Consider the following 14,295-nt stretch of genomic DNA (forward strand, 5'->3'; position numbering starts at 1 on the left):
TTACAAAAACCTTCCACGTATTTTTGAATAATTTGCTGTTTATTGCTGTTAAAATCACTACCACCACCCTCCCAAGAACTCTCAATACATATTTCTTAATTAATTATTCAAATAGAGGTTAACAAACAATCTAACTTTATTCTGTAATTATCAGCAATGAAATTGGTCTATAAAGGGAAAGTCTTATTCATACACATGAAGGAGGGATGCTGAAGTTTATCGATCATCAATTATATTCTCAACTACATAGGGTTCATTAAGCCAAGAATGTCTTCAGCCCTTCCATCCATCAGTTATAGAATATAAAATGTAGCAATGTTTTTACAAACCATACTGAGGTACGTTTCTGGCTTGGTGAAGCACATGATGAATCTGTCAGGGAAACTAACATTTCATATAAAGCAAAGCTTTCCTGGAAGAATTGCTGATAAATTCCTCATAGATAAATTCCTCCTTTTCAAAAATAAAAGTTGTTAGTAACAGCAAACACAATACTTGCAGTATAAGCAAGCAAAGCTTCACAGATGGCAATTTGCTTGCCATCTCTCTCATAATATTAGTATTTAGGGCCATCCAATAATGCTGAATGTTGGAAAATTCAGGACAGGCAAAAGAAAATACACCTTTATACAGAGCATAGTTAAACAAACAGCAGCATTCACACCCACCCAAAATAGTGATGACCATCAACTTGGATGTAGTTGGTGAAGGGAGCCATGGACTCAAAAAGGTTGAAAACCTCTGGATTAGACAAATGCATGGAGAAAGCTATCAACAGCTACAACCCACAATGACTATATTCTTCCTTCGCTATTGGAGTCAGTATCCCCTGAATCCCAGTTGCTGGGGATCAAAAGTGAGCATAGTTCTGCTTTCATTATACAACACCAACCAAAACACAATGGTGATTCAAAGTTCTCTGACACTAGTTGGTCTTCAGCTAGTGGGTCAGATCCTACAACCAGGATGTGGCCCAATCTATTATGGGTCACAACAGCAGCACTACCACCATACGAATATATGGTAAAGAAAAAATAAGAAATGGGTCATGGGTTTGAGAAAGCTGAAGACTACTCATAACAAAGTCTTCTTCTTGATTCAGGTCCTACAAGAACTAAGGCCTGAAATTTGGCAAAAAGATGCACAAATTTGGCAGCCCAGATGCACAACAAAACAACTATTTATTCAGAAAAAATTGCAAGCATATTAAAAGCACTCTACATAGTCTCCTTTCTGTTGCTCAAATTCTGCATAGCAGGGATGGGAAACCTGTGGCTCTGCAGAGGTTGTGGGACTCCAGCTTCTATCAACTCCAGCCAGCATGGCCCATGATCAGAGATGATGAAAGCTGTGGTCTCACTGGTACTGGTGGGCCAGTTGGGGACTTGTAAGATGGAATGGTAGGTTTAGCTGCACAGATTCCATGTGCCCATTCCAGGAAACAGGAGAATCTGGGCGGTTCCCAGCCACATAATTCGCCTGCCAGCCAATCCACTGGCTGGGGGGCGGGGCGGCGGCCATGCCCCATTTAAACTGAGGCACGAGCCAGAGAGCTTTCTCTTGGCTCACTTCCTTGATCTCTCTCCCTCCCTCTCTATTTTTAGGTTTCGAATTTGGCCTTGCTATGGACCTCAGTTGGTCGTCGTTGAGGGGCCTGGTAGGAATTTTTCCACTTGGCAAATTGGCATGGGCCATTTGGTTTTCGCTTACCTCGTACTAATCATCACAACTTTGTAAGGTTTGGCGGTTAGGCATTGGTTGCTCTTATGATGGGGGAGGGGAGGTGTGGCCATCACCTGCCCCACCAAGCTTAAGAGTATTCCGTTAAAGGAATCTGGGGGTGTGGATCTTGTCCAAAGTCCGGGGCTGGGCTAGGGCCATGCCACAACCCCGTTGGGAACCCAGGAGGAGCTTGAGTTGGTTTGCATCGGTGGGGCTCCCCCTACCGATGGTTGACCCTTACTGGACTCCCTGCATGACGGGCAGGAGTCAAATATAGTTGGGTCAATTGCAATGCCTAAGCCAATACCACTCACATTCTGTAAGCAATAAAGTTGTGGCCTAAATTTGCCCAATAATATTAACCTAATATCTGTGTCCTTGTGTCTTATTCATCAACGAGGGGGTGGTCTCGACATGTTAACTAACCACAGTATAGGATACCCAAACCATAGCAACATTGTCTAAATAACTAATCTGTCAAGGGTGTGGCCCTTAATAGCTTGAATTAGCATTTTGGAGCTTGAGTAAACAGGAAAAGCCCTCAACACAACATGTTAAAACCTAATTGAATTATCTATTTAAGTTCTCTGAATTTAAGAAGCTGTGCAGGACATAAAGGAGAGTGGCAACAGCATTTCCAGGGTAATCAATATCTGCACTATACATTTAATGCACATTTAAAACACGTGTCTCCCTTCAAATAATCATCACAGAGCTATAATTCCCAGCACCCTTAACAAATCTCAATTCCTAGGATTATTTGGGGGAAGCCATGTGTTTTAAATATGCTTTGAATGCATGGTGTGGCTGTGACTACCATCTTGTCTACAGGCTGCAGTTGATCTACTGGTTGCCAGCCGAGTTCTTAGGATTCTTCAAATCCTAACTTTCTTACTGTGTAACTGACAAGCATTTGTCAAACATGCTTTGAGAGGCTGAAGGATTTGGATTATTTCTCTCCAGATGATTCATGACATCAAAATGCTGGATTTTGGTTTGGGTAAAGTAGCTCCATTGTGTAGCTCTATAACTGTAAGGCAAGAATTAGCAGTAGGGTCTGTTTCTTCCCTGTTCCCATGTGAGTCATTTGCTAACATGGCATCTTAGACTGGCCTGAGGCATTTTGGAAGTGGAGAGCAAACAAAATGGGTTTTAATGCACTTGTAAGAGGGTACTTCAGTTTAAAACTTTTTTTCTCCCCCCCTTTGTCTTTTAGCTATTAGGTGGCTAAATGGGAACTCCTGTGGGCTTTTGTCTGCAAACCATATGAGAGCATAAAAGCTTGGAAAACTTGGAGGAATTTTGAAGCGGGTTCACACTGCTTCATTGAAAGCGTGGGTGGTTTTTAAGTTCAAATGGCTCTCGTCACCAGGAGCTAAAAACGGGGGGGGGGGGGGTTGCCAATTTGAAACAACAACAAAGGCAGCTTTAAAAGCCTAATAATGCATTGTGGTGAAAATATATGACATTGAAGCCTGACACATTAAATTTCTCCAAAAGTTCTGTACAAAATCAATAGTGAAAGAGGTGGATTTGCTATTATTGACTCCCAAAGGTATGCTGGATCCTAGTTTGCCCGCATGTGTGTTTTTCCAATCATATCGGGCTAATATATTTCACAATACCCTTCAGAAAAAGGAGGAAAACCACTGGGGAAAAAATAGCATGAATTTTAATTCACATCAAGTGGCGGCAAGCCAAGAAATGATGCCTCGCTGGTCTTAGAAACCTTCACAGACTTTACAATGAGACGTCAATTTTTTGCCTTTGAGAAAGCTAATGCAGTGCCCACCAGGACCAGCTCTACAACATTCCAGCTGCCAATCATTACAATAACCAAAGAGAGCTGTGTGTGAAATCCTGCCATTGATTTTTACATTAATCGCTGGCACACTCTACTCGTTTCGCGCCGATGACTGCAACCCTAATGGGCAGAGGTGGTAAGAATGAAAAGGTGCTGATCTGCAGAGGTCGGCTGGAACGGAGGACTTAGTTTATACTGCTTGTGAATTCAGGGCCTGAGAAGTATGAAACTACCTATGAAATTATGAACCAGATTACAAGTAAATAGTATCCTCCACCACCACTCAAGGGAAATTCCTTGAATGCCTCAAATACAGTGTAGTACACTTGGGCTAATGTGTTCCAATGCATTTAGCTCAGAAACAAGGCTTCCACCCACCACCTTAATGTTCTTCATTCGTCTTGGTTTAGATATGCCGCTAGGGTTAACTGCCTCGCAATCCCACACCTTCAGGAGGATGCAGCACTGTCTTGTGTTGACAGGCTCCGACAGAGGAGGAAGAAATAGAGGTGAGAAGCTAAACAGGAGGCAGCAGTGACTCAACAGCAGCCTGCACAGGAGGGTGCATTCTTATAATAAAGAACCAGGTGCTGCCTTAACAGATGGATCCAGGCCCACCTGCGTCACGTTTGCAATCACGATCATCGCACAAGGTGCAAGAATCCCACGCAGGGCTGGCCCAATACATTTTGGCACTTGAAGCAAACCACAAAATGGTGCCTCCCGCCTCCCCTCGCAGGGGCCAGGGAAACTTTACATCAGAAACAAAGGGGTGGAGAAGACCAACAGCACCTTCTATTTGCCAAGAGGCCACTGTAGAAATGGCACAGGGGTAGGGTCTGCCAAGGAGACACCACCACAGCTATTGCTACCACCAGCAGCTGCAGCAGGCGATGAATTCCTGCGAAGCCTAATCTGCTGCCCTTGAGTGGCAGTGGAGAGTACTATTTACTTGTAATCTGGTTCATAATCTGGTTTCATAGGTAGTTTCATACTTCTCAGGCCTCAGCTTACCTCATGGGTGGGTCAGTCCTGGTCCCACAATTGAGTGCACCACACCTAATCTTTCAAAACTCCCGAGTACCGAGTCTGTTGCCAAGCCTGCACCATTATTAGCCCGTGCAAATAGATTTGTTCAAGGTTACACAAGAACTAGCAGGTTCCGTTAGTTGTTATGTGTGGCTCCATTTTACAGCTGTCTGGTATGCATAATTACACTTTAAGCATTTTCTCAACAACTTGTGAGCCACTTACCTGTATGCCTATCCCACAATACTGGGAGGTCAGGCCTGAAGAGCCCAACCACGTGCGAAATTCTGATCAAATGGCCTGTTATTCATCTAGGGTGGCAACTGCATCAGTGAGGCCAAGAGGGGACACTTGTTGTCTGGGCAGCCCAGAATCTCCATATACACTGCCCAGGTTTACGCCCCAGGGAGGTCACTCAGGTGTTGCTATCGCAGTCGTTTGACTTCACCCCCAGAGGCAAACTCCATTGTCTCGAGACAAGTGGATGCCAACGATAGTCACACCCACAGCATACGTTTGACCCCCCCCCCGAAACCTGGTAACTGTGTTTTGTTAAGGGTACTGGAAATTGTAAACTACAGTTCCCAAGATTATTTGGGGGAGCCATGTGCTTTCAATGTGTGCTAACTGTGCTATAAATGTTCAGTGTGGATGTGACCAGATTCAACCACCAGTTGCGTGTGATTCACTTATGTGTAAGTTGCTCTGACATGACTTAAAGCAGTGTTTTTCAACCTTTTTTGGGCAAAGGCACACTTGTTTCATGAAAAAAATCACGAGGCACACCACCATTAGAAAATGTTAAAAAAATTAACTCTGTGCCTATATTGACTATATATAAAGTAATTTTTAAATTTTTCCCACGGCACACCAGGCAACATCTCGTGGTTGAAAAACAGTGGTTGAAAAACATTGACTTAAAGTAATGTTTAAAGAAAACAAGAGGATACCTGGAAGGGAGTGCGGAAAGTATCCACTGCTGCTAAACTCCCCAGAATAGAGGGAATATAACATCTGCTTGCTTTATTAGTACTGGCAAAAGAAAATGGTTTGGGTTCATCTGCATTATGCATTGCAATGCCTTTCCACTTAAGTTCATCGGAATTTTCAACAGAAAAGTCTGCACTGGTTGTTCCTTCATCCATTACTACCGGTAGGAATCCAAAGGTAGTGAACTAAATCCTTTATCAAACTGCATACAAGCAAATGGAATATTTCCTTCTGGGAAATGGACTGACGGGTTATTAGCTGCTAAACTACAAAGGAAAACTTGATAGGCTCTGCACAGTGACAAGGCCTTAATAATTCCATTCTGTGTATGCAGTGTTTCTAACCCCACAAGGCATCCTATTTGGTCAGAGGAAACAGTGCTGAGAATTTGACCCAACTGAATTTGCTACTAGATATTTCTCACTGCAGAGCCATTTAAGGCTTGAATGGATTTTCCAAGGAAACTTTTGTGAAAACGTATTTTTGTGACTCCATTTAGCACAAATATTCCTTGTGGGCTTATAAAACTGTTCCTAACATTTCCTGGCAGTAGATTTTAAATGTTCTGAAAAGAATTGCATTTCACTTTGAATGGGTTATCTGGCACTCGCAACACAAAATAAGCAGTTGAATATTTATTGCAAGTATGCAGCATTTTGCAGAGAACACCCAAAGATCTCCACAATTATCTTGTTCCAGCTGTAATATATTAGCAGTAACCTCCTGAACAGACCTTTTAATAAAACAGTTTCTTTAACTTCCCCCCACCCCTGAACGCAATTTACTCCCTCATTCACAGCTCTTTGTAGCCATCTAATCTCTCTGTTTATGTCTCTGACACAGCCACAATACTCCATGACTGACATACCTGACAGCTCTGACTAGTGACAGAATGCTCACAATGAAACAGAACTCTATGCAGGATGAGTATTACCTACCGCTAGTCTGGTGGAAATTGGAAATGAAGGTAAGAAAAGAAAGGGACTAGTTTAACCCCCTGCTGTTTTTTCTGCATTGGAGAGGACTATTTTATTATAATTACTTACCTAATGAACCAATTGTTTATTGAAGACACAGTGTGCTCCTTAGCATTTCAATTTGGATTTTTTTTTTAAATGAGCACAATAAAGTTTGAAGACTTGATTCAGAAACATATTCTGAAGGACAATTTTCTCCTTTCTTTGGCTTTCCAGCCACCTTACAGTTTTTGCCAGATGGAGCTCAGGTTTACACAGGTGGCAAAGGACCTTTCCAGAACTGATTGAGGGGAGGGCCAACTTCAGGCTTAATAATTATACTTTGTTTTTGACTTGAACCTTGCAACCCACCAAACAGAGCCAGACACAGAATGATGGCACTGTGACAGCAGTGTGGGGGTGGCGGGCGGGATTTCTGTACACTTAGAATTAAGAACCATATTTGATGCTTGCACCAGGAATATGTTTTCAGGAACAGAATGGATCTCTTAGTCACTGCCTACATAAATATACACCTAATTTTCCTCCAAGCTTTCTTTGTTTCAGCAGCTTAATCTTTTTTCTTTCTTTTTTGAGGATGTGTCTTTTTTATTGTTGCTAAACCATTGATAACCCAAAACTATACTGACCTACTGAAAATCACTCCAAGATCTACCAGTAGATCCTGATTTATCTTCTGCCCATCCTTGGATTGGGACATCAGAAAACAGCACAGGTGTGTGACCTGAAAGAAAGTCACTAATAGCCATCCAGTTCCATCGGCAACAGTAATTAAAACAGGCTCCCATCCAGATGAAAAGCAAAAAGAGCCCAGTATTCTGACCACTGTTTTAGCTGTGAATCTCTGGAACACAAACAGCACTGGTAAAACAACTTGGGTCCTTAAAAGTGTTACATAAATACATTAATAGCAAAACATATTCCAAATACTATGAAAGTAATCTGCAGACAATAAGCTATGTGGCACGCCTATTTTTTTGTTATAAATAAATAATAAAGCATATTCTGACAGTCATTTCTAACCTATATTACTATACGTAACTATACTAACAACAGCATGCTAGTGCCTACCTAGACGTGTATACCCTTGCTTACAGCTTTCATAAAGCACAGAATGGCTCCAGCCTTTTATGCAAGCTATGCTGAGGGATCTTCAACTGTCTACCTCCATAACCACTTGTATGGGCTGAAAATGACTAAAGCCCCACCAACCACAAAATAGTGGTGCAGGAGCGGAACAAGTAACAAAATGGGAGTGGATGGAGGTGGAGTTTAGCAAAACCACTTGGCAATGGCTGACTTACTTCTCTCTTATCAAGTCTCTCTTTTGGCACAGCAATTTCCTCGTCACATGTACATTTGTCAGCAGTTCCATACTGCTTCTTTATTATGAACTGCATTGAGGTTATTGCTTTTAAGCATTTGTGTTGCATGGTTGCTATGTTGTTTATTATCCTGCACACCACTTGGTAGTCTTCTGGTGTAGGGTGGTCTACACAGTTCTTCATCTGATCTGTTCATCCCATAGCCTAAACCCAGCTGCTGTGTGCTAATGGGTGAATAAAGGAACATTTATTTAGAACAAAATGGCAGCAGCAGAGATGAAAGGAACAGAAAAAGCAGATACCTTCAACATGTAGAGACAACTAATGGGCCCAGCTAACAAAAGCCTCTGCAAGGGAGCTGTGTCTGTGTGTGCAAACGCACATAACTGAACGTACTTACAAGTCTCCTCACAGTCAACATTCCTTGATAACACAGGGTTTCTGTTCTCTTCCTCCTTCAGAGCTTCTTGTTCAGTGAATGAGAAGTTGGAAGTGTTGTGAGCATACATGCACCCAACTCCTCTTTCCCAGTGTCCCAGGTCCTCATGCATTTTATTTTTTGAATGCCTTAATAGGGCTAGTGACTAAACTTTCATCATTTCCTGGTTTGCTTGTCATAGTTGCTTGGAGCAGTTTCAGCTGTATTGCCCGATAGTGGGAATAGAATGCTCAGAGAAGTGTAAATTACTGCACTTTTGACCCCTATGCAAACACTACCAGCAAAAACTAGCTCGAGAATATGGCCCTGGACCTGAGAGATATTATAAATAGCTTGCTACAAAGTGTTTGTTTTCTGTTGCTCTGAAGGAGGTGTTATAGCTGAAAGCATTCATGGGATCTTGAAAAATTGTTCATTTCAAGCATGCGGTTATTGGCCAAGAGGTTGCTTACCATTCACAGAATCACAGAATTGTGGAGTTGGCAGGGACCCCAAGGGTTATCTAGTCCAACCCTCTGCAATGCAGGAATCCTAACTAAATCATCCATGATAGATGACCATCTAACTTCTGTTTATGAGTTGTATTTCTTAGCTCAATTCCCATTAGGCTGAAGTCACAATGTGTGACCTGAACTCAGTAGGCAGACCAGAAACTAAACCTTAGTAGTTTTTGAGCTCTAAGCAGCTTTAAACAATATTCATCATAACAAACCTAGTGCAAATTTATTAAAGCATACCAGGATTCACTTTTGAGCCACGCAATAGAGGAAGGGATTTGCAGAAAACTGTACCTCTTTTTCTTCTGGAATATAGAGCTGGATAGAAACAGGAAAGTCACACAGAGTTTAGTGATAGGTGCTGTAAACCGGACAAGAATTTAGGGGAAAACTTTATTTTTTAAAAAATATGTTTAAAAACAGTGTCATTTGTAAAGTCATAATCAATACAAAAATAAGACACAATGCTGCTTTTAACAGCCAAAGTGCAGTAGTGTAAGCTGCATGATAACATACAAAATTACTTTATTTAAAATTACAAGCACCTCCATTTCCTACAAAATAGTCTGTGTACAACAACAAAAAAGAACCTGTCATTCAATAATTTAGTTGTGAATTCATCACATACTGAAAACAGTAGCTCTTTAAACTACTATTCTGCCAAACCCACACCAATGAGCTGAATGGTAAGAGTGCCACTTTTGTCTGTCTCTACCATCAATAAGCCTTTGAAAGTGCCTGCTGATACTGGCTTGAACTGTACTGGTAAGTTGCAGTAGTGGTGACATCTGCAAGAGACAAGTTTACAACAGTTAGACAATTCCTTAAAAGGCTGCTTCAGTTTGAGATTTCTAGAGAAAAGTCTGTTAAGTACTATAGCTCTTTACCATCTTTTTGGGAGGTCTGTAGGTCTGCAAGAGCCAGCAGAAAGTTCACTTGCCAACTGGCCAGAATACTGCAGTCACTGGCATAATATTGTGTGTGGAGTTCAAACTGGTTTATCAATCATTATGTATTATTAACTGTTATCAGTAATTACATTTCTATCCCACTTACCTCCCAAAGGAGGCCAGGGGAGCAAATAACAAAGCAGCAAAACAATACAACTAAAATAAAAAAAATATTTAAGTATTTACAAACTTTATGAATATGCAAGAACATTTAAAAGTCCCCTTGTGTCTTTGATCTTTGACATCAGCATAACCAGAAACTTAAGCCATTCTATAAAATGTGTGTACAGAACATAACACAGGCATATACTTCGAGTGTCTCCAGTGCCACAACCACATGGGCTATGCAGGGATATCAAGACAAATGTTCTACAGACAGTCAACATGGTGCTCCCCAGATGTTGTTTAACGACAACTCCCATTCACACCAGCATGGCCAATATTCATCCTCCTAACCCAGGTAAAAGTTGAAGCTTTAGAACATTTGAGTTCACTTACCTCAAAGTATAATGGGAATGTCTGATGTAAAAAGGCTCTCTGGGACATCTGAACTTCAGCTGCAATTTAACAAGAAACGGTTAAGACAATTCAGGTTACTATATTCATTAAAAACTAAGCACATAGTTCCCCAGAGTTCAGCAATAAGATAAACCTGCATCCCAGTATATCTTTTAACAAAAAGGTCTGCATCCAAAACAGAGTTAAGCTTGCTTAAACCCACTCCCAACTTTGTTGGATTTAGACCAAAAAAGGTTTGTAGTGTTTAAGCTTTAAATATTTGGTCAACAATCAATCCACAGCACAGGTTCCAAGATTGGGATTTACATTCAATATAGTGTACAATTTTAAAATGAAAGGTAATTGGTGTTCAGCTGAAAATGAGATGAATGCTGGGATGTGAATGACCAGAAAACAAACATTGGTAGAAAGAAATTTAGCCTGAGACCTACTATCAGGAATTAGATGCTAAGTAGTAAGAGTTATTATATAAACACATCTTGAATCAATACTATTAATTCTATATATACCTTGTTTGAAAAGGAAGAATAATTCCTCACAGTAATTTTCAGTGTACTGGATTCACCAATTCTAGTTGGAGGAAATTTATAAATGTCTTCCTGGGCATGTACCCCCTTCCTGTTTTTGCAAGAGAAATGTTAAAGTACAGTCCATCAATCATGTCTATTATATCTGTGTTAGTAATATTCTTGTAATGTATTTCTTTGAAAGCAAAGAATAAACATTTGGCATGTTGTTGGAACCGCAACTGGATAGTATCATTCCTAGCGAGTCCCAACAAACCCGCTTTACTGTTTAGTTTTGGGAATCCTATGAAAATGCATTTTGCAAACATTCTGTAATATTGTTGGGTGCGGGTTCTTAGATAACCCATTGTTGCTATAATTTTTTGTCTGAAGTTATTAAGCAAACCATCTGCTAGCCATCTATGCCACCTGGAGTTTCTTGGAGGAGGGTGGGCTAAAAAGGAAATAAAATGGATTTCACTTCAGCATAGGAAAGAATATCACTCTCAGTTCCTCTTTTGAAGCTGAATCACCTTATGTCACGTAAGCAACAATGATTAAGTTTTACTTTGTTGATGATGAAAGAGTAGACATATGGCTTATAAAAAAAATCATTTTCACATACCACATTTTGTGTTCAGAGCTATTAGGGTAATCTCTTCTTAGGGTCACATCTCGAACGCTGACTTTTACTAAAGCAGCTGTGGAATCTTCCTTTTTAAAATCTTCATTTCCTAAGATACACTGATGCAAGAAACATCTGAAGTTATACATTAGTATTAGCTCCCTGAACTACGCTGAACATTTTTACACGGATGTGAAAAATTAAATTCATTACTTTGGAAAGGACTACTTTTGCTGTCAAAAAACAATTCTAGTGTTGAGGCAGATACACCAAGTGAAGATTTCATTTACTGCATATTTCACTTGTAGGCTGACAATATTACAAAACTCTTCAGGCCATTGTATTGAGTAGGAAAAATGTACCACTGAAGAATCATGAGTGCAGAAGCAGGTTCAAAGTAGCACAGTTCAGGACTTATTATTGTTGTTTTTCCTTCTCTGTCTGACTTGTAAGGGAGGACTTGCTCAAACAGAATGGAAGTAGCAGAATAAAGAGCAGGAACCTGTGACCATTCGCTATGTAGGCAGAAGCAAGACTAGCTTTTAGGAGGTATTTTCTAGCTCATCATCTAGCTGAATCGTCTAATGCTGAGGGGGAGAAAGCTGACATCCTCCAGATGTTACATTTCAACTATCATCAACTACTGGATGGGGATGATGGAATCCAACAACATCCGAAGGACCACAGATTCTCCAGTTCTGTTCTTGGGCCTGCCCATAAAAAGCAAGTCTAGAGTGAGAGACTAGGGTGTTGTCCGCTGTTTCAAGGAACTCTTCTCGTGAGACTTTTGCGGGTGAACTGAGAGTTTGTTTAGACCCTGGGTGAGAACCCAGAAGCTATGGGGAGGGTGTGTCAGAAGGAAAATGTGCGTAGATAGATAGACAGATAAAACTTTATATTAATGTAACATTTTAATATGTAACTGTATTTTTGTAGTATTTGCTTAAGATGTCTGTTGTTACTTCTTTTTTGTCTACCGCTTAGAGGTATTTTTAATATATTAAGTGATACAAAAATTAAATAATCAATCTAATCTAATCTAGTGGCTGGAGACAAAAGCACCTAGTGCTTTTGGACCTTTTTGCTATGTTCCCTCAGAGATACCTTGTCTGGAAACAGGTACAAAGTATCTAGCATAAAGCTACAAAAGTTGTTTAAATCCTGTATGCTTTAAGTATTTAGATTAGAAAAGAATAATATTATTATAAAGGTTATTTTGTATGGAGGAGGCTAGCCAAATGATGAGACTACACAAATGATGAAATGACAATGTTTCACATTACATCTCAACAGGGAATGAAACCTTGTTGAGCATTAATCTCTAATAAATAAAATAATGATCTCATTCATATACTCACCATTCCACAAAACTGAAGTCTGTGTTTGTCTTTCAAGTGAGATTCATGAAGTGGATGACACTCAAGATCCCAGAACTGAGAATAGTGTCCTCTGTCTCTAGGTAAAAAGGTGACTACAACCTATGAAGAAAGTTAGAGAATAAATACTTTTCCAAATTTGACTGAATCGACAGCCATTTCTTTGTGTCTGTCAGAGATGGCGAAATGTGCTATTCCAATCTATGTAATGTCACTAACACTACCTGGACTGCTGATACAAGACGAACCCCCGTGGCCAATATTAACAAGGTATAAGTTCCTTAATCAGTTTATATATGTAAGTTCCCCAATGATCCTGAATGATTAGTTGTACCCATGGGCCCCTAGGAGGGCAGTTGTTCCCTCCAGAGGAACCATAATTCATAGATTTCTATTACTGTCAGCTTTCATATTGAAAAATAGTTTCTAGAATTTGTAAAGCCTGATATACTATTTTTTCATCATTTTTGTGAGAAACTAGCCTGCACCCCCCTTTCAATATTTCACTTTGTGCTCTCTCACCCTGCCCCCTTCCACAAATCCTGAGGATGCCCATGGTTGTACCCATTTAACCATAACCCTTTTGATAATATATGACCACTTAGGTAATATCTGGTGCAGCACAACATCTGGGAAATGGGAGGTTTTTACTAAAATTGCCAGAGAGAAGCATGAATTCCTGTTAAGGACGGCAGAAGGAAGATACTATACTTCAGCAGATACCAGCCCATGAGCTCAGAGGAATGGTCAATAACTAGTAGATTCCTCCTTCAATTTCTGGGGAAGCTGGAAGATGAACCTTCACTAAGACAGCTCTATCAGTGTTCAGCCCTGCCTCTTGGTTCATGGGACAAGATTTTCTGAAGCACAGTGACTGTCCTCCCTCAGAGAAAAGAAGTTTGCCATGTGAAATATAAGGGGAGAATGGAGGCACAATTTATCCTTCACCTTTCCATTAAAAAAAAGGATAACAATAAGATCAGATAAACAGATGAGACAAAAGTTGATTAAAATGTCAGCTAGTTACAAACATCAATTAGAAATACATATTAAAACACAGAACAGCTGAGCAAAACAATTCAGCCCAGCATGCCAATTGCCTGTTTAAATAAAAAGGTGTTTGCCTGTTGATGGCAGGCCATCAACCAGGGTGGGGAGGGAAAAGGCAGACAAGCGTCCTGATCTAGCCACAGTGATCCATGCCACGGTCACCTCCAGACTTGATTATTGTAACTTGCTCTACGCGGGGCTGCCCCTGAAGCTGACCCAGAAACTCCAGCGGGTGCAGAATGCCGCAGCGAAGCTCCTCACGGGATCTTTGCCGTGGGACCACATTCATCCAGTGCTCTACCAGCTGCACTGGCTCCCCGTCGAGTACATGGTCAGGTTTAAGGTGCTGGTTTTGACCTTTAAAGCCCTATGTGGCTTAGGACCCTCATACCTAAGGGACCGCCTCTCCTGGTATGTCCCGGGTAGGACCTTAAAGGTCCTCAAATAATAACTTTTTGGAGGTCCCGAGCCACAAGGATGCTAGGT

The 14,295-nt window shown here is 40.8% G+C and overlaps 1 protein-coding gene across 2 annotated transcripts in view; it reads right to left on the minus strand.

Moving 5' to 3' along the window:
* Positions 1-9,269: 9,269 nt before the first annotated feature.
* The window catches only part of CEP192 (centrosomal protein 192), a 56,767-nt gene continuing 51,741 nt past the window's right edge, over positions 9,270-14,295 (minus strand). For both annotated transcript variants that reach the window (XM_033154842.1, XM_033154841.1), the window contains exons 43-47: positions 12,742-12,861; positions 11,384-11,502; positions 10,762-10,870; positions 10,232-10,290; positions 9,270-9,571 (exon numbers count right to left, since the gene is read on the minus strand). In XM_033154842.1, the coding sequence (XP_033010733.1) occupies positions 9,436-9,571; positions 10,232-10,290; positions 10,762-10,870; positions 11,384-11,502; positions 12,742-12,861 (543 nt within the window). In that variant the 3' untranslated portion in view covers positions 9,270-9,435. The remainder of the gene's footprint in view (positions 9,572-10,231; positions 10,291-10,761; positions 10,871-11,383; positions 11,503-12,741; positions 12,862-14,295) is intronic.

Source organism: Lacerta agilis, chromosome 7, assembly GCF_009819535.1.
Source record: "Lacerta agilis isolate rLacAgi1 chromosome 7, rLacAgi1.pri, whole genome shotgun sequence".
In the NCBI taxonomy this organism is placed as follows: Eukaryota; Metazoa; Chordata; class Lepidosauria; order Squamata; family Lacertidae; genus Lacerta; species Lacerta agilis.